Source organism: Kogia breviceps, chromosome 15 (assembly GCF_026419965.1).
Source record: "Kogia breviceps isolate mKogBre1 chromosome 15, mKogBre1 haplotype 1, whole genome shotgun sequence".
Lineage (NCBI taxonomy): Eukaryota > Metazoa > Chordata > Mammalia > Artiodactyla > Physeteridae > Kogia > Kogia breviceps.
This window is the reverse complement of record NC_081324.1, coordinates 65,911,573-65,935,383: the sequence shown is the minus strand read 5'-3', so window position 1 is coordinate 65,935,383 and position 23,811 is coordinate 65,911,573. Positions and strand designations below refer to the sequence as shown.

The window sequence follows — 23,811 nt, the reverse complement described above, 5'->3', positions numbered from 1 at the left end:
AGGCATATACAGGACACTCAATATATATTTGTTGATCCAGTGAATATATTATGGAGTCAAGTTTGACGATCCCTGAGGTCCCCAAATACTTGAATATTCAGTGATCCTAGTGTAGTGTTCTTCCTTCTTCTCTCTCTCTTTCCCTCCCACCCTCCCTCCTTCTTACTATCCATTGATCTAATAAATAACACATTCTCATGGTTCATATGTAAGCATATATGGAGAAAGTCTCCCAGTCATCCAAATATTTTCCCTGAAGGCAATAAATTTTGCCAGCTTCTTGTGTATCCAAGAGATTTAAAAATTGTACATGTGGGCTTCCCTGGTGGCGCAGTGGTTGGGAGTCCGCCTGCTAATGCGGGGGAAACGGGTTCGTGCCCCTGTCCGGGAAGATCCCACGTGCTGCGGAGCGGCTGGGCCCGTGAGCCATGGCCGCTGAGCCTGTGCGTCCGGAGCCTGTGCTCCGCAACTGGAGAGGCCACAACAGTGAGAGGCCCGCATACCGCAAAAAAAAAAAAAAAAAAAAAATTGTACATGTAAGCAAATATATACCTATATTCTTCCCTTACCCCCTGATATTTTATACTAATTTTAGCATACTATATGTTGTTATGTACACTTTGCTTTTTTAACCTAACAAAATATCTTTGAGATCACTACCACATATCAATATACAAGAGCTTTTTAATTAATTATTTAATATATATATATATTTATTTATATTTGGCTGCGTTGGGTCTTCGTTGCTGCGTGCGGGCTTTCTCTAGTTGCAGTAAGCGGGGGCTGCTCTTCGTTGCAGTGCACAGGCTTCTCATTGCGGTGGCTTCTCTTGTCGAGCATGGGCTCTAGGCACGCAGGCTTCAGTAGTTGTGGTGCGTGGGCTCAGTAGTTGCGGCTCACAGGCTCTAGAGCTCAGGCTCAGTAGTTGTGGTGCACGGGCTTAGTTGCCTCACAGCATGTGGGATCTTACTGGACCAGTGATTGAACCTGTGTCGCCTGCATTGGCAGGCAGATTCTTAACCACTGTGCCACCAGGGAAGTCCTCCTTTTTTATTTTTAATGGCTGCATATTATTATTCCATTAAGTGGATAAACTGTAATATATTTAACCAATCCTTTATGGATGGATTTAGGTTGCTTCTAATCTTTGCCCGTTACAAATAGTGCTGCAATAAATAACTTAGAACGTAGGTCATTTGCCCTTATGTAAGCCTATCTGTAGCATAAATTCTTAGAAAAAAAATGTTAGGTCAAAGGGTATTTGAATACATAATTTTAAAATAGATTTTATTTTTTTAGAGCAGTTTTAGGTTCACAGCAAAATTGAGCTGGAAATACAGAGTTACCATATCTCCCTCCCTCTATGCACAGCCTCTGTCACTGTCAACATTCTGCACCAGAATGGTACATTTGTTAGAATCAATTAACCTACATTGATACCTCATTATCATGCAAAGTCCATAGTTTACATTAGGGCTCACTCTTGGCATTGCACATTCTATAAGTTTTGATAAATAGATAATGATATGTATCTACAACTGGAGTATCATACAGAATAATTTCACTGCCTTAAAAATTATCTGTATTCTTCTATTCATCTCCCTTTGCTCTCTAAACCCTGGCAATCACTGATCTTTTTACTGTTTCCATAGTTTTGCCTTTTCCAGAATGTCATATAGTTGGAATTACACAGTATATAGCCTTTTCAGATTGACTTCTTTTACTCATAAATATACATTTAACATTCCTCCATGTCTTTTCTTGGCTTGATAGAATATTTGTTTTTATCACTGAATAATATTCCATTGTTTGGATGTACCACTTGCTAAAGGACATTTTGGTTGTTTCCAAGTTTTAGCAATCATGCTATAAATATCCGTGTGCAGGTTTGTGTGCAAACATGTTTTCAACTCCTTTGGGTAAATACCTAGGAGCACAGTTGCTGGACTGTATGGTAGGACTATGTTTGGTTTTGTAAGAAACTGCCAAAGTATCATCCAAAGTGGGTGCACCAATTTACATTCTCACCAGCAATGAATGAGAGTTTCTGTTGTTCCACATTCTTGTCAGCATTTGGTGTTGTCAGTGTTTTGGATTTTGGTCATATCGTTAGGTGTGTCATGGTATCTCATTGTTTTAATTTGCAATTCTCCAATGACATATGATGTTGAGCATCTTTTCATATGCTTATTTGTATGTCAGAAGATATCTGTATATTTGAACAGGTGTCTGTTGAGAACTTTTGCCCATTTTCAAATCGAGTTGTTCATTTTCTTATTGTTAAGTTTTTTTTTGTTTTTTGTTTTTTTGTGGTATGCGGGCCTCTCACTGCTGTGGCCTCTCCCGTTGCGGAGCACAGGCTCGGGACGCACAGACTCAGCGGCCATGGCTCACGGGCCCAGCTGTTCCATGGCATGTGGGATCTTCCCGGACCAGGGCATGAACCCGTGTCCCCTGCATCGGCAGGCGGATTCTCAACCACTGCACCACCAGGGAAAACCCTATACTCTTAATTTTTGCCCAGTTCTTTGCATCTTGGATCCATTCACTGCCAGCATCATCTGTGGCTCAAGGTCCTGAATTTTCAGTGACTCTGTTTTTGCTGTTTTGATTGATGTTACGGTTGTTCCACATTTGATACTGAGTGTGAGTTTTACCCAACTTGAATACTCCCTTCCTTCCTAGGATTACCACTCTGGGAAATCCCATTCTTCTTAGTCAGCAATACCTTAAGGTCTTGTAAATATATAATCCTTTTACTGATACATGCCAACTGTGATCATGAACTAGCACAGAGTTCCTCATCTTTATAAGTATTTTGAAATTCCCTTTAACTCAATCCTACTGCCATTGTTAAAATGGGGTCACTGTTATGTCACAGTATCTCTGATGTCCGGTGTGTCATGCAGGTAGAAAGTGTGACATCCAGGACAGGAAACAGATCTAATTCAGTTTGGAGCTCTTCCACTTATCTATCAATCCATCTATCACCCATCAATCCACCCATCCATCCACTATTCATCCATCCATCCATCCGTCCATCCATCCATCCACCCACCCATCCTGTGATTGCTCTTATTTCCAAGAGGATCAAAAAATACCTCCACACCCATGCCCATAGCAGCATTAGTCACAATGGCTGAAAGGTGAAAGCAACCCAAATGTCCATTAGTGAATGAATTGATAAACAAAATGTGGTCTATTTACATAATGGAATGATTCAGCCTTTAAAAGGAAGGATATTCTTTTTTAAACATCTTTATTGGAGTATAATTGCTCTACAATGGTGTGTTAGTTTCTGCTTCTGCTTTATAACAAAGTGAATCAGCTATACATATACATATATCCCCATATCTCCTTTGTCTTGTGTCTCCCTCGCATTCTCACTATCCCAGACCTCTAAGTGGTCACAAAGCACCGAGCTGATCTCCCTGTGCTATGCAGCTGCTTCCCACTAGCTATCTATTTTACATTTGGTAGTGTATGTAAGTCCATGCCACTCTCTCACTTTGTCGCAGCTTACCCTTCCCCCTCCCTGTATCCTCAAGTCCATTCTCTATGTCTGCGTCTTTATTCCTCTCCTGCCCCTAGGTTCTTCCTAACCTTTCTTTTTTTTTTTTTTTTTTTTTTTTTTAGATTCCATATATATGTGTTAGCATATGGTATTTGTTTTTCTCTTTCTGACTTACTTCACTCTCTATGACAGACTCTAGGTCCATCCACCTCACTATAAATAACTCAATTTCATTTTTTTTAATGGCTGAGTAATATTCCATTGTATATATGTGCCACATCTTCTTTACCCATTCATTTGTCTATGGACACTTAGGTTGCTTCCATGTCCTGGCTATTGTAAATAGAGCTGCAATGAACATTGTGGTACATGATTTGTCTCATCTTTGATGATGGTCTGTTTCCCCTCCTGGGCTGGAAGCCCTGTGAGGAAGGTAAGAGCCCTGTGAGTCTTATTCACAGCTATATCCCTAGAGTCATCGCACATGACCTGGCACATAGAAGCTGCTCTTTTGTTGTAAGAGTGAATGAATGCCTTTTATGGTCTCTCCCTGGCTGCCACCCATCCCTTTCCTTCTCTGGCCACCTATGTTCTGCTGTCCTAGAAAGATCAAAGAACAGCTTGGTCCCTCCTTTGAGGTCCTTTAGCACTTCCAAGCCTTCCTCCCACTCACGTTTTGGATTTGCTCATTTCCACAGACTTCACTTTTAGAACCGGGCATGGGCTGGCAGCCTGCAGCTGGTGGTTAAAGGCTGGATTTTTCCTGTGGGTGGACTCACTTCCAGACCAGATTGGAAGTTCCCTGAGGGCAGGGACTCTGCTTGGCACAGAGTCAGGTGAAAAAGCTTTGCTGAATGTGCGAACCAATGGACACAGATGGAAGGCAAGCTGCTCCAAGCTGTGGCTGACGGCTGAGCTCTAAGTCATGGGAGGCATCCACAGTAAAGAGCCCCTGCTTCCAGTATCCCCAAATGGGGAATTTCTTCTTCCTGTGGGCAGGTGTTATGATGGGCCCTTATACAGTTTACAGTCCTAGGAGATGGATGGGGGAAGTGGGGACAAACAAGCACTGAAGAGGTAGGAGGGCAGTGGCCCTCAGAGGCAGCAAGGTGCAAAGGAATGGGCTGCTTGACTTTAAGCAGTAGATGGATGTCTGGTGGTCCGCAGGGAGGGCCTGAGGCAGAATAGCATCCTGGCGGATTTGGGTGGTTCTTCCTCCTCCCTCACCTCATCACCCAGCAAGGGTCCCCTCTCCAAAGTGGCTGCTCTGGGACCTCCAGCACCAGCCCCTGAGAGCATCCCAACCCTCCTCTGAACTAGGCCTGCCTTGGTCTGGGCTGCATGGTCACCTCTGTCACCTCTGTGTGACCTTTGGTGAGTTGTGCCTCTTCTCACGGTCATCTCTGTTCTGAGCCTTGACTTCCAAATTAGACGTATTTCCAGATGGGCAGGCTGAGCCCCCAGAAAGGGCTAGGGTTTGATGAGTTCCTTGGAAGGGATTCTCTAGTATCTTTCTTCCCTCCCACCTGCCTTGGAAGGGCCCCAAATAGCATTACTGGGTGAGGCACAGGGCAAGTAAATAGCTCCCAGTGGTATCCTTTTTCCCAGTCTCAGTTCCTTCTTCCTTACAGCTGGGGTAACTGTGCCCCTGGGTGCTACAGGCTGTAGAGGGAGAGGCAGAAAGGTGGATGGGTGAGTGGTCAAGATACTGCCATCATGCTGAATTTTTTTCCAGCAACATCCAGCAACTTCTGGTTCTCCCCAGAATGTTCTCCATGGAGACCAAGAACTTGGCTGATTCCTGGAACAGTCCCACACTCATTTTACACATGGAGAAGCCAGGTCCACAGAGAACATAAGACTGGTCCAATGGCAGGTGGCAGGTAATCTGAAGCTTCTATGCCCCCAGCACTAGGAAGCCTGGCTCCTCAATGGAGCCGCTGGAGTCCTGGCCTGGGTGTAGCCACACAGCAGGCCAGGCGAGGCTGCCCGGTGCCCGGTGCCGGTGAGGGAGCACAGTGGGCCTTTGTGCTAGGAGGGCACCACCCCCTGGCTGGCCCCACCCGGCTAGAGGGAGAGCGCTTATCTACCCGCCCACCTCCCCGCCAAAGCTCTGCCAGCTCCTCCTCGTTCTGTACTCAGAGCTGCTCCCCAACGGGCGCAGCGCTGGGGCTCCTGCAAGACAGCACTGCTGCCAGACTTCACGGGTCCCCTCCCCGGGGCTGATCATTAACCCGGAGACCATATAAGGAGCGAGCGGCCTGGGCTGGGGGGACGCATTGCGGCCGCCGTCATGGACAGTAGCACCTGGAGCCCCGCGACCATTGCCACCGCCGAGCCCCTCAAGACCTACGAGCGCATCCGCAATGCGGCCGATATCTCTGTCATCGTCGTCTATTTCGTGGTGGTGATGGCTGTTGGGCTCTGGGTATGTAGGGGTCCTGAAACGCGGGCTGAGGGGGCAAGAGCCAAGGGGAGGGAGGAGGGGGCACACGGAGGAGCCACCGCCTTGGTGAACGGCAAGGAGGGGAAGGTGGGCTGAAGGGTGTGTGGAGCCGAGTGGAAATGACTTGGAAATGTTTGAGAGGAGTTCAGGGGGCACCGTGTGAGGTGAGGGGCCAAGCAAGGGTGAGCAGAAGTGGGGGTGCTGGCCAGTGCCCAAGGAGGCTCCCCCACCCCGGCTCTGTGAGCAGAGAAGGAGAGTGAGAGATTGGAGAGGCTGGGGGCTGGGGGTGTGAGGGGCAGGAGAGGACCAGCTGGTAGCTGCAGGAAGGATTTGAGGGCTTGGGAAATGAGCCCCAGGGAGGTGACTACTGTCCTGCCTCTCAGTCATCCAGTTTCAGAGGGGAAAGAAAAAGGGTAGATGTGGAAGGACACCAGCCTCTGCCAGCTGCAGGTGCTGTGGGGCAGCCCAAGGCAGAGGGGCTGCCCTGCATCCCCCACCTGGGAGAGGTCTTGTGCCCTGGGATCTAGGGGCTGGAGTGAGTGAGAGCTGAAAGCTGGGCCCAGGAAGAGGAAGAGGAGGAGGAAGACTGGAAGGTGGCCTGGTGCTGGGGAGAGGGAAATGCGTGTGGCTCCCTTTTGGGACTATGGGGACACACCAAACCAGAGAAACTTGTTCTTAGCAGTCTTGAACTTGGAAATTTCACTTGTGACAGACGCTGGCACACCCAGCAACTGGAAGAGAGGTATTTTAAGTGTGAACATATTCCAGTCACTCTCAAAGGCTTTCATGGGGGACTGCAGGCCAGGAGGCTGGGGTGCTAGCAGGTGGTTGAAGTCTTTTGACTTAGAGGAGAGCAGGGTGGGCATTAACCCCTTCATGGCCAAGAGGTTTTTTTTTTTAGAGATAAAAGGAAGTGTTGATTTTTAAAAAGAAAAAAATAATTGTAGAAACCATATGTGACTGAAAGCCTAAAGTGTCACAAGGAATCTGTGTGGCTGATTCTTGCTCAGTACTCTCAGCTTCCCAGACATGGTGGAAAGTCCAGCCAGGAGCCAGGGTTCTCAGGTTTAGCACTGGCTTTGACACGTTCCAGCCTTGCGATGTTGGTAACCCCACTCAGTCTCAGTTTATTCAACTGTGCAATGGGTACAATCTTACCTGTTCTTATGACACCCCATGTGGCTGTGAGGATCTGCAGAGATGTATCTGAAAGCTCCTTATGGACTCTAAGAGTCTTTTTTAGTACTATTATCATTTGCCCTCCAGGATATGATCCAGGCCCTGAATGATTTTTGTCCTTTTAAGTAAAATGGGCAAAAGTTGTCAGTTGGGTAGGACATATTCAAAAAAAGCCACAAGGAGGGCAGGAATGCTAATCCCCACTTTACAGAATGAAAAACTGAAGCCCCAGGTGGTTGTGATCTGCCTAAGGTTTCAATACACGGAACTCGGGTCTCTTGACTCTCATTTTTCCGTGGCACCACGTGGTTTGCCACCTTGCCTGCCTTCCTCCCCCCACCCCAGCTTGTAAGTGCTGCAGGCAAGATGGGAATCCATCATCTGCTAGATGTGCTGTACTGCCTGTTTCCCAGACGATTGCTGATAATCTCCGTTCCCCTAACCAATCTCATTTTAGCCCTACCAGTCCTCATGATTACGGTGTTTACATTTTTCAAATATCTGTGAATTAGTATCACTTGTCTTGTTAAATGGTATGAGCCTGCTAGTGTTTGTCTACATTTAGTCTTCCCTCATTAGTCAGTGCCTCTAAACCCTGATCATATAACGTGCTGGATTTCTTCCAGTTTACATTCCTCTTTTTCTATTGGAGTGTCAAGAGTGGCTTGGTTCAGGGACAGGCATCCTGAACACCTGCATGATCCCTGGGCTGCAGAGACAGAGTGATCCAGGCCCTCTGTCACCATCCTCATCTCTTCCAATATTGTTTTGTTCTGTTTTATCCTTTTCCAGTGCTGCCTCATCCAATCATATTTGGGCTTGAGTTTATTATTTCTTTAGGGTATAGTTCCGTTTTTCTTTCACCACCTCTCAATTTGTTTCTGGGGGGTTTTGTATCCTTTTAGGCTGAATCTCTGACTTTATTCCTTCTGGAAGACTTCATTAAGATATCCTAAAACCCCTTGTGCCAGGGGTTGTTAAACTACGGCCCATGGGCCAAATCTGACCCACAGCCTATTTTTGTACAGCGCACAGTTAAGAATTTTTTTTTAACACTTCTAAGGGGTTGGAAAAAACAAAACCAAACAAGAAGAATATGCAGTGGAGCTCATATGTATCGCACAAAGCCTAAACTATTTACTACCCGACCCTTTTAAAAAAGTAATTAATTAATTAATTAATTTTTTGGCTTGCTGTGTCTTCGTTGCTGTGCGCAGGCTTTCTCTAGTTGTGGTGAGTGGGGGCTACTCTTCGTTGTGGTGCACGGGCTTCTCATAGCGGTGGCTTCTCTTGTTGTGGAGCACGGGCTCTAGGAGTGCGGGCTCAGTAGTTGTGGCTCGCAGGCTCTAGAGCGCAGGCTCAGCAGTTGTGGCACATGGGCTTAGCTGCTCTGTGGCATGTGCGATCTCCTCGGACCAGGGCTTGAATCCGTGTCCCCTGCATTGACAGGCGGATTCTCAACCACTGCACCACCAGGGAAGTCCCTGACCCTTTTTCTTAACAGAAAAAAATTTACTGACCCCTGCCTTATGCAGTCATTTGCATTAATAGCATCATTGGATGCCTGAGTCTTAATGGCCCCTGGGGGAGCCCAACCTTTCCATTTTACAGGTGAGGATCAGAGAGGGTGACCAGAAGTCACTCAGATGAATCAGCCCCAGAACTGGGACCACCCAGGTCTTATGAGGCCAAAGACAATGCTCTTTCTACTATCTCACCCTTCCCCCTCCCTAAGACACTGTCCTTTCTGGGAATACCCTCTCCATGGTCCTTATCACAACTTGTACTGCGTGACAGCGTCCCGGTGGTGCTGAGTTTCTTCTTTGCTCATGTATTTTCATAAAGTGAGGGCCTAAGTTTATCGCATTCAACACTCTTCATCTTATTCTCAAGCCTCTTGTTTAAACCACTTGACAAAATCATCTTGACAAATTGTTAGCACTTCACTTGAATACTTCCAGCAGAAACTTACCCCAGTGGTGCTATTTCCATCTCTGGACAGTTCTGATGGTGTGGAAATTCTTCCTGGTACTGAGCTCAGATCTGACGTCCTGGAGCTTCTCCCAAACATCACATTGTACACCTTAAATATATACAATTTTAATTTGTCAAATATACCCCAATAAAGCTGGAAAAATTTTGTAATTTGATAACACAAAGTTAAAAAGTTGTAAGGGCTGTGGATGAGGTATAGACGGAGTTTGCTAGATGTTCACAGGAGAGAGATTATTTTTGTAGGGGGGTTGGCGGGGAGGCTGTAGGGGAGGAGGTGTGGGGCAGTGTCTGGTAAGGTTTCATGGGGAAGGTAGTGTTTGAGGGGACTTGAAGATGGGTATGCAGGAGATGAGGGTATGAACATTCCAGAGAGGAAAAGCCTCTGTATAGATACACCTCTCCTCACCTTTTATCCATCTCCAATATCTTTGCTGAATTGTCCAGCTTCCTACCTAGTCTCTACACTAACATTCTTCCTCTAAGCTCTTCATTTCTGAGACCAACTTGGAAGTGTTATGTCTGGGCCCCATACCCTCTTTTCCTGTCCCTCCAACCATGCCTGGAGGGTATCAACCTGCTTTGACTTCAAAATGACCTTCAGAATGGTCTTTCCCTGACCAACTGCCAGAGCCTGATTCCTTGGAACTTATTTTTGTTTCAGCCCTAGCTACCTCCCCTGCTCCTTGGGGCTGTTGGTCCCCTTGCTATTCCCAGAAAGACCACTGCAGAGGCCCTAAGACTATGACCTAGGGAAGGTTCCCTTCCAGGAGTACAGAAAGATCTGAGCCATGCTCTCCCTGGCACGGCCTAGCGCACAGGGGGCTCAACAAATCTGTGTTAATTGTCTGTCAAATATAGGTTCCTGCCTCCGTCTTCTGAGCTCCAAGGAAGTAAGGAATCTGGAAGCGTTTCAAAAAGTGAAGTGGGTTGAAGAAAGTGCAAGTATATGGGGGATGGGGGTGATCCTCTTGGCTGGCAAGGTTACTCTGTTCTAGTTTTCTATTAAATTTTTGACACTTCCTCCCCAGGCCATGTTTTCTACTGATCGTGGGACTGTTGGAGGCTTCTTCCTGGCAGGACGAAGTATGGTGTGGTGGCCGGTAAGTTTTCTCTGAAATACTATTTGCTGAACTACGATATTCCCCATAGGAGGCCATTTTCTTATTGGCTTTGGGTGATGGTTATTCTTTCTTCTTGCCTTAGATCCCTGATAATGGGTCACCTGCTCTCCAGGTCTCTGGGCACCCTTAATCTCTTGCAGTAAGGGAATAGCCTTTAAATAAATAACACTTGGAATTTTTTCAAGGGATAAACAGAGGAAAGACTTCACAAGGAGGACAGTGTGGAGAAGCAAAAAGAGCACACAGTCCGAAGTGATCTTGGGCAAGTCTGAGATTCCACTTCTCTTTCTATAAAATGGGAGTTGGTAATATTTGCCTTCCAGGAGTATGATGAGAAGCAGAGACTGCTTGTGGGGTGGAAACTCAATAAATAGTAGCTCTTTTGCTACCTTTTTGTTACTTTAAGACCCACAGAGGAGAGACTTTATCTCTTCTACCTCAGGAGCCTAACACAGTTTTGATACACAGGAGGCCCTCAATAAACATTTGTAGAGTGGCTGGAGAAGGAGCCTCCTACTGTCCCCAGTTACAGTTTTCCTCATCTCTTGGTGGATTTTGTATTTTGTATAAACGTGAGGTGTTTTCCCTGACACTTGCACATAGGCAGAAGTATCCCAATCAAAGGACGTGTGCATGGGTGGAAGAGAAACTGGAAGGGCCTTTCCATCCTAACAGCACAGGGCTCTGCTGGGTTATCAGTCAGCCCAATGATTATTTCAATCCAGAGTTCTCATCGAAACTACTGGTTGACCAGATTGGCCAAACTGTGAAATTCTCTGGGCGTAAGATACAAGCAGGACTGACTGGTGAAAGGGGCAGGGGTAATGAAGTGTACATACAATGAAAAGAGAGCGACAGCTATGGAGGAAGAGAAGCAAGAAAGTGGAGACTGTCACTGTCGTATACACAGAACAGAGGGAAGGTAGGAGGAAATCATGCCACTTCTTGCACTTGGCCTTTGATCAGCTATTTGGGGATGGATTTTAATAACTGGCATCTTCACAGTTGCTAACGTTATCCCTGAAGTCATTTCTGCTTTACCCTTGGCCAAGAATACTGGCAGACGCTGACTTTTGTGGTGGGTCCCTCATGGTGGTCTCTCCTGACACATTTTATCTTCTCATGCTTTGGACTTTGGTGCTTTCCTAAAAGCTGGTGTTGGATAGGCAGCTCTGATCACAAAGTTCAAGGCAAGGTTGGAGTAGTTCCTCTAGAATTGCACTGTCCGATATGGTAGCCACTAATCACATTGGCTTTTTAAGTTGAAATTAAAATAAGATAAAAAATTTATTTCCTCAGTCACACTAGCCATATTTCAAGTGCTTAATAGCTACGTGTAGATGGTAGCCACCATATTGGACACTGCAGATCTAGAACATTTCCATCATTTTAGAAAGTTCTATTGGACAGTGCTGCTGTACAGATTTCACAGCCAAGGCTGGCATGAAACTCAGTGGACTTGAGATTTTCTGAATTAGAAAACTGAATAGGACCTTGAAGTTTACTTTAGTTGTTTGGAAACCAGTGTACCCCCACCCCATCTAACGCTTCAGTGTCCCCAAGAGTAAACCTGCCATCCAGACTGTTCATCCAGCCTTGGTTTGCATCCTGACGTCTTTTCTCTTCCTTCCTCCCTCTTTAACAGGAAACTCATATCTTTTCATGCAAACTTTCTAGGGCTGATTTATTGGGGATAAGGCCTTAGCTTCCAATCTCTGGGTCTTGGAGAAGCCAACAAGAAGGCAGAGGCATGGGGCAGAACCACCCGTGGGAGATATACATTTTGGGCTAGGCCTGGGAACACATCACATCTTAACCAGTGATGATGTCTTTCTTCCTGATGGTACCTGGGTTTGGGTCTGGGCTGAGAGTTGGGTGATGAGAGGATTAGCCCCACCCAAAACAGGTAAGGTTCAATGATTCACGTGGGGTTTCTGGTGGGTGTTGTTTTCCTTACTCATGTCTCGGATTATTCTAACCAACAGAGAAACATGGCATCATTCCACTTTTGTGCAGAAGTCCCTGCTTCCTTGATGAGGCTGAAATTTGACTTTTCTTCCTCCAACAACAGTTTCCATCTAAGGCTTCACGAGATTATGTTAATGGTTCGAAAACCTGCCCATGTATCTGAGTCACCTGGATGTGCTTTCTAAAACTACAGATTCCTGGGCCTCACTCCAGACCTATTAGATTAAAAAACCTTGGAAGAGGCCCCCAAGAATCTGCATTTAAAAAAAGCTTCCCAGGTACTTTTGATGATCAGGCACGCTTGATAATCACTGGTTTGGGTAGACTTTCCCTATCTGGTCAGATTTACTGAGAATATCAACATCTGTTAGGGATCCTGGCAAGGGGGATTCTTGAATGGGGATACAATGACCTCTAAATCCAACCCAACTCTGAAAATGCTCTAATTCTAGAAAATTCTGGAGTAGAATGAGTATGGGCTTTGAAGTCAGCTCATCTGACCTGCCTCATTTACTAGTTGTATGACCTTGGGGAAGTCACTGAACTTCCCTGAACTTCAGTTTCTCCCTCTATAAAACAGGAGAATAATATGTACTTTGGAGGGTTCTTGTCAGGATTAAATGAGATTATGTGAGATTATGCATGTGCAGCACTCAGCACTGTGCTTGGCAGGTGCTCAGTAAATGGGAACATTAACAAATGGAAGGAAGGTTAAGAGTGTCAGGGCATCTTAGGGGTAAGATGCCCTGACACTCTTAACCTTCCTTCCATTTGTTAATGTTCACAGACCTACTAGAGAATGGACTTGAGGATAGGGGCAGGGGGAAGGGTAAGCTGTGACAAAGTGAGAGAGTGGCATGGACATATATATACTACCAAACATAAAATAGATAGCTAGTGGGAAGCAGCCGCATAGCACAGGGAGATCAGCTCCGTGGTTTGTGACCACCTAGAGGAGTGGGATAGGGAGGGTGGGAGAGAGGGAGACGCAAGAGGGAAGAGATATGGGAACATATGTATATGTATAACTGATTCACTTTGTTATAAAGCAGAAACTAACACACCATTGTGAAGCAATTATACACCAATAAAGATGTTAAAAAAAAAAAAAAAGAGTGTCAGGGCAACGCCCAGCTGGCACTGTCTGGTGCCCAGTAAATGGAAGCTAGCATTTATGTGAAGATATGGCTACCACATCACTTAAATTTAACTTTCACATTGACTGTGTGAGTATATGAACACGATTTATATGTAATTTATTTATACTACTGTAAGTCGTCAATTCCAGCTACACATTGACCACATTTTTACAGTTCTGAGATTGACTGTGTCTGACAGTCAGTGGCATGCCATACTTTAAGTGGCAATGTGTTTTCTTTCTTCGTGCTCCGTGGTATGTCTTACAATAGTTGGTGTTTTTGATTCAGTAAAGTATGGTTATATTCTAAGGTAGTAGTTTTTATCTTTTATTTATTTCTTTTACATCTTTATTGGAGTATAATTGCTTTACAATGTTGTGTTCGTTTCTGCTGTATAACAAAGTGAATCAGCTATATGTATACATATATCCCCATATCCCCTCCCTCTTGAGCCTCCCTCCCACCCTCCCCATCCCACCCCTCTAGGTGGTCACAAAGCACCCAGCTGATCTCCCTGTGCTATGCAGCTGCTTCCCACTAGCCATCTATTTTACATTTGGTAGTGTATATATGTCAGTGTTACTTTCTCACTTCATCCCAGCTTACCCTTCCCCCTCCCTGGTAGCAGTCTTTAAAAATATGTTCACTACAACTCTTAGGCGCTCTAGAAATGCCTCAGGGGCTGCCCTCACTCTCCTTCCCAGCAACCCGTCTTTTATTTATTTTATATGAGGGGAATCTGCTAAGATTTTGTTTGAGAGCAAGGTTCTGCTGACTTACAAAATTTAAAAATTGCTAATTTAGAAGAAAAATAAGCATGATGATTTCCATTCTAAAATTTAAAATGATTTGAAAACTATTGTAGTACACACTTGAAAGAACAACAAGGCATGCAAGAAAATGCAAATCAAACTACTTTCTCTTCAAAATTGAAAAATAGTTTAAACTGCATCAAAACTATATTTCAGAAAGAATATTTCTTTCTTTATTTTTTAAATGGATACGGCTGCCTTCTGCAGTCCCCAAATTGAAACGTGTGGTTTGACCAGTTCAATTGCACTTCTGGGTGCAAAGGAGTAGCACGTGCGTGGGAAATATGGGGCACCCCCCCAAGGTTTTAGGACATTTGAGGGACCCACACCCTGGTGGGGAGGAGAGGTTTGGGGACCTCTCTTGGATGGATGCGTGCCTCTCCCAGCCGTCCTCGTCCTCGCTCAGGCCATTGTGCTGATGTTGGCCAGGCTGGAGGGGATCCTTCTGGGTGGGCATTCAGAGAAAAATACCTGAATAGGTAGGTAGTGCAGATAATTGGGGCCTGCCAAGACATTCTGTGTTTTCTTTCTTTCTCTTTTTTTTTTTTTTTTTGGCTGCGGGGCATGCGAGATCGTAGTTCCCTGACCATGGATAGAACCGTGCCTCCTGAAGTGGAAGCGCGGAGTCTTAACCACTGGACTGCCAGGGAATTCACAAAACTATGCTTCTAAATTTCCCTTTGGATTAAAATACAAAGTCAGTTTAAGCCTGTCATCGGTCTATAAGTTTATAAGCAGAATATCTGTCCTCAAATGAGCTGGCTCAAGGAGGACATCACAGGGGCCACAGGCTCTTGGAGCTGACATTTCTCTCAGCCTCCAAGGGGACACTTTGCCTCCTTCATCTGCCTTTAGCCCTGTTGCTTTGTGCTGTAGCATGCGTGAGCAACCAGAGAAGCTTCGAAAAGGTAGTCCCAGGAGATTTTTAGGAGGAAAGGACTTGTATTGACCTTGGATTGATACACCTGAGGCCCCGAGGGTTTGGATAGTCACAAATGAGAAAAGCAGGTGGAAATCAGAGCTCATAAAATCTGAAAGAAGACTGTATAAAGGAGACGGCAGTTGAGGGGCATTCCTGAGGGCTTCAGTGACTTTGAATGCGGCAGTTGTGACCTGTAACAGGTGGAGATCCAGGCACTCTGGAAAAAGACCCCATTCCTAAAAAGTTAATGAGGCCAAGAGGGAGAAATAGTTTGTGCTTGGCCCAGGGATAGAAGTGAGGGACCATTGGGAGGAGGAGCAAGGACTCCAGGGCTGGGTAAAGGAAGTTCAGCTCACAAAGAGGACCAGGCAGGGAGGGCCCCAGAAACCTGAGTCACATTGAGGCAAGCCAAGGCAACTGAGAAACACGAAACCTTGTGAGTAAAATGAAACCTTATGTAATTGTGGGCCGGCACCATGGTTTGGTGCCTTTGATGAACAACTGCCTGGGTGCCGTGCTGTAATGATTCTTTGAGGATGCGGGAGACGCGAAAGCAGGAAAGTGAGCTTTGAAGGGGAAATTCTCCATGCCTTGGCTAGTGGAAGCAGAAGTTACTCAGAGAGATAGAGCCCCAGGTACACAGCCCCACAGAGAACTTTTGTTTTGGAAGAGAGTTTGGTCACACCAGCCAGGACCACTGGCAGAGCCAGGTCCATGGGAGCAGCGAGTACAATAGGGCTGAGCCAACCCTTCAACAACCCCCAAGGCATTTTCAAACACTTCAGAAGTAAGTATTCTAAAGGGAGTGGGGACCTCACAAAGAGCCAGAGGACTTGCTTTGTCCTAGATTTGTGACCTCAGGCAAATCATCAGCCTCTCTGAGTCTCAAGAGAGTCTCCTCAGTGTGGAAAACAGTAAGATTGAGATCTGAAAGCCTCTTCCAAGACTAAAATGCTGAGATTTCACACCACAGAGGAAGGAACAAGCATGGGGGAAATAGGTATGTACATGCGAGCCAGTCAATTGCCAGTGGAAATGTGATGGCTGTGTGTCTCTCAATAGCCACAGTTTCTTTCTTTCCTTTACTATTAAAGAATCATCAGAGAGGAGTATATCACAGTGGTTTAGGTCACTGGTTGACAAACTTTCTTTGCAGAGGCCCACAGAGTAAATATCTCTGTCACAACTACTAAACTCTGCTGCTGTAGCATGAAAGCAGCCATGGACCATACACAGATGAATGGGCATGGCTGTGTTCCAGTAAAACTCTATTTATAAAAACAGGAGGATGGCCAGATTTGGCCCATAGGCTCTAATTTGTTGACCTCTTGTTCAGGTCTGGGCCAGGCTACTTGGGTTCAAATGCAGCCTCTGCCCCTTACTAGCTGTGTGACCCTGTTCGAGTTACTAAACATCTGTGTGCCTTACATTTGTTTTCTTATAACAGAGATAATAGTACTTACTTGAGGTTGTTGTGAGGATGCACACTCAGTCTCAGAACAGAACCTGGCACACGAACTCTCAGGTTTAGCTCTTGTTCTTTTTTCAAACATCTATCTGATTGAATCCTCAGTGATCCAGCAAGAATGACGATTAACCCCATGGGTTTCCCAAGTTCACACAAGATAACAGCAGAGCTAGGGTTCTCCCTGTTCTTCTTTTTCCTTATTCTTTGAGATGGAAATTTATGAGATCTATAGGTACAGTCTACAGGTTTCTCTGAAAACCAAGACATTCGTTCATTTAGGTTTGACCAGAGACCCTGATGGAAATTTTCTCTGAGGAAAGAGGACAGCTAATCATACTTCTTAAACTCTTTTGAGTAAAGTATATCTGATTAAGTCTCTAAAACCTAATGATCAGATCAAAGTTCAGCCACTTAGTATGCTACTGGAGTGGCCACTGGGAGGCCTGGAGGAGCCTGGCAGGCCTAAGACCTAGGTGAGAACTCATGAATGAGAGAGAAAGCACAGAAACAAGGAGAACGGACATAGGGGAGGCAGAGAGCTCACCAAGGGAGCAAGGGTCGGGAAGATGTGAGATGGGAGACAGACAAGTACTTGACCTTCATAAGCCTGGGTGGAAGTGACTGCCAAGTTCAGGTGGCCCTGTCTTCCTGCTCTGATTGCATGTAGCTGTGTGTGCTTTCATTTGTCCCAGGGTTGAGCCTGTGTTTTTCTTAATCTTTTTTTTTTTTTTTAAATCTCTTCCACCACCTAGTCCAGGGCCTTGCATCTAGTATGTGCTGAATTAAAGGAATGAGAGGGAGAAGAGGGATATGTCCCCAGACCCTCATACTGGATCCTTTTGTTGATGTCACCTGAGCCCTCAGCCTGCATTCTGCTCTTTGGTGCAGTGACCACACTGTGTAGGTGGTAGAAAGAATTCAGGAGGTTAGGAGGTTGCTGAGTCCAAGTGAAAGGCTGCTTCCAGCAGTGCTCCACGTTTCTGTTCCTATGTACACAGAACATTTTTTTCCTTTAGGTTTTATTTTTTTTTTTTTTTCTTGGCTCATGGTAGTAAAACTGGAAAACCAAGCCTGATCCTAATCAGGGTGCCTGATTACAGCCCAGATTGGACTCTTTGGTAAAGTCTGGTGTGGCCATGCTTCCTCACTATCTCAAACATTTGGTTTGTCTCAGTTTAAGTCAAGATTTTGCAAAATTTGTCAGTTCCCATATATCTGTGTCTCCTTTGTGGTGAGAGTTTTTTGCTTAGCATGCCAGTGACTGCCCTACTCTCGAAGGACCAGTTCTTTCTCTTCCTCCTCCTCTTCTCTTCCTTCTCCTCCTCTTCCTCCCCTCTGCTTTCCTCCTCCTCTTGATCTCTCCCCCTCATTCTTACCTCTCTCTCTCTCTTTGGTGGACCCATTTCCCTCCAATTCTTCAAGGCTTGGTCTCCTCTGAGGAGTTTCTCTGATTCATGCACAGGCACTCACCATCCCATATATCCTTTGTGTTCCGAGGCCTCAGTTGACTGGTGTGTAGCCAAGTTCCTGTCATCTAGTTTGTACCTAAGCTCCTGGCTTCTTCTTTCCCTCTGGCTGTCTTCCCAGCATTCTCTAACACATTAGCACTTCTGCCAACAGAGAAAGGGAAAAGTAAGTTATAATCAATATCTCTAGTTGGCTGAAGTCAGAAGAGTGCTGAAACTATCAGCCATGATGAAGTCTTTGGATTGTTCATGTTAGAAATGTGTCTGGGCTTTCTCTGTCTACCAGTGGCATGGCACATTTTGAGTTGGCTGCAGCTATATGTTTATTTTGGATAAACTGTATACCAGGGAGGTGATTTGGAGTTGGGGTTAAGAGCATAGGCTCTGGAGCCAGGCTGCCTTGGTCTTAACCCCAGTTCCATCCATTCCTATCTCTGTGGCCTTGGCTGAGTTACTTACCCTCTCCTGACTCAGTTTCCTCAACTTCAAAATAGAGGTCATAGCACCTACCTCACAGGGTTGTTTTGAGGATTAAAGTAGTTAATACATGTAAATCTCTTAGAATAGTATACAGTTAGTACTACCCAAGTTGGACATTCTTATCATCATCGTCATCATTGTCCTTATTGTATCTCACCTCCAGATCCTCCTTCTTTTTATTTATTTATTTATTTAGCTGCGCCAGGTCTTAGTTGCAGCACGGCACGTGCTGCAAATAAAAATACTGGCTGGCCAGTTAACTCTGAATTTCAGACAGTGAATGCTTTTTTGTTTTGTTTTGTTTTGTTTTTTGCGGTACGTGGGCCTCTCACTGTTGTGGCCTCTCCTGCTGCGGAGCACAGGCTCTGGACGCGCAGGCTCAGCAGCCATGGCTCACGGGCCCAGCCACTCTGCGGCATGTGGGATCTTCCCAGACTGTGGCATGAACCCGCATCCCCTGCATCGGCAGGCGGACTCCCAACCACTGCGCCACCAGGGAAGCCCAGTGAATGCTTTTTTAGTATAAGTATGTATCACGCAATATTGGCACATACTTTTACTAAAAAATGTATTCTTTTATCTGAAATTCAGATTTAAGTGGACATCCTGTATTTTGAGTCTAGATTGTGGTGCATGCCAAAGTTTGAGAACCACTGTCTGAGGATACCTCGAGGGAGGCATCCAACACAGCCCAGAGGAGTGGAGAGGAGGCCCTGAGATATCCTGGTAGCATTCCTTAAAAGAAAGACAGAAGCTGAGAACAGGAAGCCATCTCCAGAGCTCTGGACATTCTGGGTGTTATATGATCCATTAACAAAGAAAGTGGTTCCCTGAAAGTAGCTGGGTGCATTTTCCATTTGAGCTATGAAGATCTTGCTCCCTCTAAGAGAAAATGACCACTCTGTCTAAGGAAATTCGGGGAACTCCGTTAAAACACGGGCTATGTAAAAGCATCATTAATATTTCTTCTGAATAGTGACTTTGTGGGGTAAAACTTTCCTAAAGATTTCGCACATGTCACTTCATTTAAGCCAGAGAACACCCTTGTGAAATAGGCTAAGAAGGATTCTTATCCTCAGTTTATAGTGGAGAAAACTGAGGCTCAGGGTAGTAACATGACTTGCTCAAGGTCACATAATTTGTCCTGGCAGAGCCAAGAATTTTTTTCTTTGGCCGCACCACATGGCTTGTGGGATCTTAGTTCCCCTTCCAGGGATTGAACCTGGGCCCTCGGCAGGGAGAGCTCAGAGTCCTAACCACTGGACCAAGATTAAAACCGGGGGTGGCGGGCAGGCACACTGTTTAACTATGCTTTCAAGGCATATACAGGTCACTCTTTTTTCAATCCAGTGGCTACCCCTGATGGTAAAGCTAGGAACACACACAGAGCCATTGTCTGTTGCTTTAGGCAATTCTTGATTCTTCAGCTAGTGGTCCTGAGTGTTCACATACTATCTTACTTTGCTAATGGTGTGGAAGTAAAGAAAAAATGAATGTGTAAACTTGAATCACTTTATTCCTCTGGGCTTTAATTTTGTTTTCATTTGAAAGAATAGGGTTGACCTTAATTATTTCCAAGGTAATCCCTGCTCTAACATCAGATGACTGAGTGTTGGCAAGTAATAGGCTTTCCCATATATTTCCTGTTTTCTATTTTATGTCATATAAAACATAATTTTCAATTAGCATTCAATGATATTTTCATGTCTTTTCCTACAACCCCAGAAACAAATACATAACTTCCCTGCATGCTTTGTTCTAAGACTTCAGGCTCTACAAGTTAATCTGAGACCACCCTGGAATTGTTGCTCTTTATTGTTAAAGGTTTTAAAGAACTGTGTTCTGATTATAAAATTACACAAACTCATTGTGGGAAATTTAGAAAAACACAAAAACACACTTCCTGTTTTCTTTTCCAGAGATAATCACTGTTTAATTTGGATATCTCTGTCTCTATATCTACCTATCTATCTTTAAAAATTGGGGGATCATATGGTATATAACTTTGTATGTTTTTTTTTGTGTGTGTGTGGTACGCGGGCCTCTCACTGCTGTGGCCTCTCCCGTTGCGGAGCACAGTCTCCGGACACGCAGGCTCAGCGGCCATGGCCCACGGGCCCAGCCGCTCTGCGGCATGTGGGATCTTCCCGGACCGGGGCACGAACCCGTGTCCCCTGCAGCGGCAGGCGAACTCCCAACCACTGCGCCACCAGGGAAGCCCGTATGTTTTTTTTAATGACATTTTTGTCACAATCATCTCCTCATAACAAATTCTTCAAAGCTATAATTTTAAAGGCAGTGTAATATTTCATCCTAAGTATGTACCTTAATTTATCCAGTGGTTTTCCTATTGTTGGTCATTGATGTTGTTTCCAACTTTCCTGTATTGTAAATAAGGTGGAATTGAACATACTAAGGAAATCCTTACGTATAAGTCTTTCTCTGCATCTCTGATAATTTCTTAAGAGAGAATACTAAAAGTAGGATCTTATGGTAGAAGGAGATCATCTTTGGATTTGTACCAACAAACTGCTTTCCAGAATTACATTCCTATCAGAACTATATGGTAGAGACTATTTACTTGCCAATATCAAATATTATCATTTAAAATTTTTTGCCTGTTTGATGGACTAACCCTCAAGGTCGGATTCCCCTTGAGGTCTTGGTCTCACTAACACTGAGCTTACAGGTCACCCTTTTGACATCTCAGAGCAGTTTAGAGTCTCTAGTCAGCCCCACTGTCTTTAACGGGCCCCGTGTGGCCCTGGCAGGACAGGTTTATTGCCTCTTCCTCAGGAGAGAGCCGTCCTTGGCATGTCCCCATTAAGAGTCCCAACTCCATGCAGCCAGTGGGAATAAATGCAACTCAAAGGCATTTGGTCACCATGGTTCCTGTCATTTCCCCAAGAGGATACTCCAAGGATTTGCTGTCACTCACCCACCCACTCACTCACTCACTCAGCAGACTTTTACTGAGTGCTTGCCATGTGCAAGAAAGGTCCTATGCTAAGTGGAAGCAGAAATGCTCTTCAAGAGCTAGAGGATATTTGGGGGACAACACTTGTACGGAAGCAGTTACCAAAATAGGGCCTGACAGGCACCAGGAGAGTGCAACAGATGACAGGTGGGGTAAGAGGTCAGAGGAGGAAGAGATTGGCTCTGGAAGGTGTCAGCAGAGAGATGGGACTGGACTTCTCTTTGGTCACTGGGACAGTGTTTTTGCAGGTAGAGCTTGATGGAGAGGGAGTTCTAAGCAGAAGGAAATGTTGTAAAGAAAAGCAGGAGGCAGGAAAGTCCAGGGCATATCCAGGAGGCTGGGTCTGTGTGATTTAGCTAGAGCATACAGGACTTGGAAGAGTGTGGAGGGGCTGCTGGGATTGGAGAAGGAGGATGAGGCTAGATTGCAGAGACCCTTGAGAGCCTGTAATTCCTCTTCCTATTTTCATGCCATGGCAGGGCAGAGGAGCCCTCCAGTTGGCAATATTTATTGACTCTGGTGGTTGAGGTCACCCTCTGGGAACTCTTATAATCCCCTCTCTTGAGGAGACAGATTGTGGAAGGATTTCCCACAAAGCCTTTGAGTGGCTTCTGTAGACTTCTGTATGAAATGTCTCAGTAACTTTGCTATGGCATGAGGATACTCTGGAAGTCTTTATTCAACTGAGCCTGCCTGGTCTGGGGTTCACCAGTGAGACTGGTCAAAGCTTGTTTCAGTCCATGTGCTATATGTTGGCATGTAGAGAAGTGACAGTGTCTCCCACTGGGTGGCCCAAATGCCATGTTAACTCTGGAAGTTCAGTAGGGGATTTTGGAGAGAGAGCCTCTTTCACCCCAAACTTTTTGTCCTCCTCATCTTAGCATCCCAAGTTTTTAGTTAGTCATTGGCTTCTGCTCCCAAAGAGAGGTCAAAACAAGTTTAAGGAGGAACAGTGACTTTCAGTGCAGTCTAGGGCAGGTTTCTCAAACTTCACTGTGTGTAAGAACTACCCTTACTTCTCTGATTCAGTAGGTGTGGGGTGGGGACTGAGCAGTCATAGCTCTCCTAAGCTCCTGGGTGAAGCCAATGCTTCTGGCCCGCAGAGCACTCTGTGAGTAGTATGGTTTAGGGAGCCCATTTCTAGGGCTGAGTTAAGCACTGAAGGAACGATCACTAGATGGACTGATGTCTGCCTTTGGTTTGAGAGGTAGATGCAGTCCCTGCTAGCTTCCAACTCCAGACATTAATAGGTGGTATGGAGAAATGAATTTGGCCAGATGTTTTCCTTGTGGTTTAAGTGGTTGTCCCTTTAGAGAAGGCTCATGGGAAAACATCAGATTTGTGCCAAACCCTGGAGGGATTGAAGTGAAAAAAATTTAAGTGATAGAGCCACTATTGTTAAGGCAAACCACATTATCAGGTATCTAAATTGCAATGAGAGGAAATCTATTCTAGTTAAATGGTCCAGATAATTTAGAGGCAGATTCTCTGACAGTGATGGGAATTAGAGGGACTGGCTTCATCCTCAGCACTGCCAAGGACCTATGGCTGAGAGGCAGGTTTAAAAGTATTTGAAGCCACATGATGTTAAAAACAGATGGTAAGTCAAGGAGGGCAGCCTGCTTAGCTCTGGACAACCCATGTCTGGACTGGTCTAGAGGCCCAGGGTCTGAGACCTATTTGGAGACACAGGTGGGGCTGAGGGCAACAGAGAGAGCAACAAGGGCCTCCAGTGAGGAGCAGACACATGAGAAGAGGAAGCTTAGCCTGGAGAAGATTTGAGGGTGGGTACAACCCCTGTCCTCACATATTGGGAAGACTAGCTTGTAGAAGAGAGATTTGATTTGTTCTGTTGCACTGTAGAGGGCACAAGTAGGACTAAATGGGGAGATTTAAGCTCAAGGTAAAGAAGGACTTTGCAACTATTAGAGTTGTTCCACTATGGATTCAGCTGCCTCGTGAGGTGGCGTGTTCTCTGTCACTAGAGGCACACATCCAGAAGCTGACCTTCACTTGGTGCGGGGGGGTGGGGGGGAGGGAGTGTTTCCGAGGGGATTCAAGCTGTGACATCGATGGGCCCATCCAGTTCTGGAAGATTCTGTGATTCTCTAATTTCTCCCTAGGTTTTTCCCTCTTGTCAACCTTCTAGGATTGGAAATTTAGGCAGTAAAGTATGATTGTGAATTCCCTAAAGTCAAAGGAAAACATAGTCTTTTTCTCTTTGTAATGTGACATTGCATTATTTCCCCAATTACCATGCTGTGAAACCTGTTGGGTTTGGTCAGACCCAGCACATTTTGCACTGTGACAGCAAACCATCTAAA

General features: G+C 45.4%; 2 protein-coding genes across 13 annotated transcripts in view; one reads left to right on the top strand and one right to left on the bottom strand.

Annotated features, from left to right (window-relative positions):
• Positions 1 to 23,811, bottom strand: part of LOC131742384 (zinc finger protein 280B-like) — a 152,196-nt gene that overhangs the window by 42,537 nt on the left and 85,848 nt on the right. For 7 of the 12 annotated variants that reach the window (XR_010836793.1, XR_010836796.1, XR_010836789.1 and 4 more), the window contains exons 3-4: positions 18,035 to 18,174; positions 9,112 to 9,222 (exon numbers count right to left, since the gene is read on the bottom strand). The exons of 1 other annotated variant lie outside the window; for it this stretch is intronic. The gene's annotated coding sequence lies outside the window, so the exon portion shown is untranslated. Of the gene's footprint in view, positions 1 to 5,643; positions 8,577 to 9,111; positions 9,223 to 18,034; positions 18,175 to 23,811 lie in introns of those variants that run through there. 4 more of the 12 variants (XR_010836790.1, XR_010836797.1, XR_010836799.1 and 1 more) reach the window with 3 other exon arrangements.
• SLC5A1 (solute carrier family 5 member 1) overlaps positions 3,577 to 23,811 on the top strand; it is a 58,637-nt gene continuing 38,402 nt past the window's right edge. Inside the window, exons 1-2 of the mRNA XM_059040189.2 lie at positions 3,577 to 5,942; positions 10,163 to 10,234. Of these exons, the coding sequence (XP_058896172.1) occupies positions 5,808 to 5,942; positions 10,163 to 10,234 (207 nt within the window). The 5' untranslated portion in view covers positions 3,577 to 5,807. The remainder of the gene's footprint in view (positions 5,943 to 10,162; positions 10,235 to 23,811) is intronic.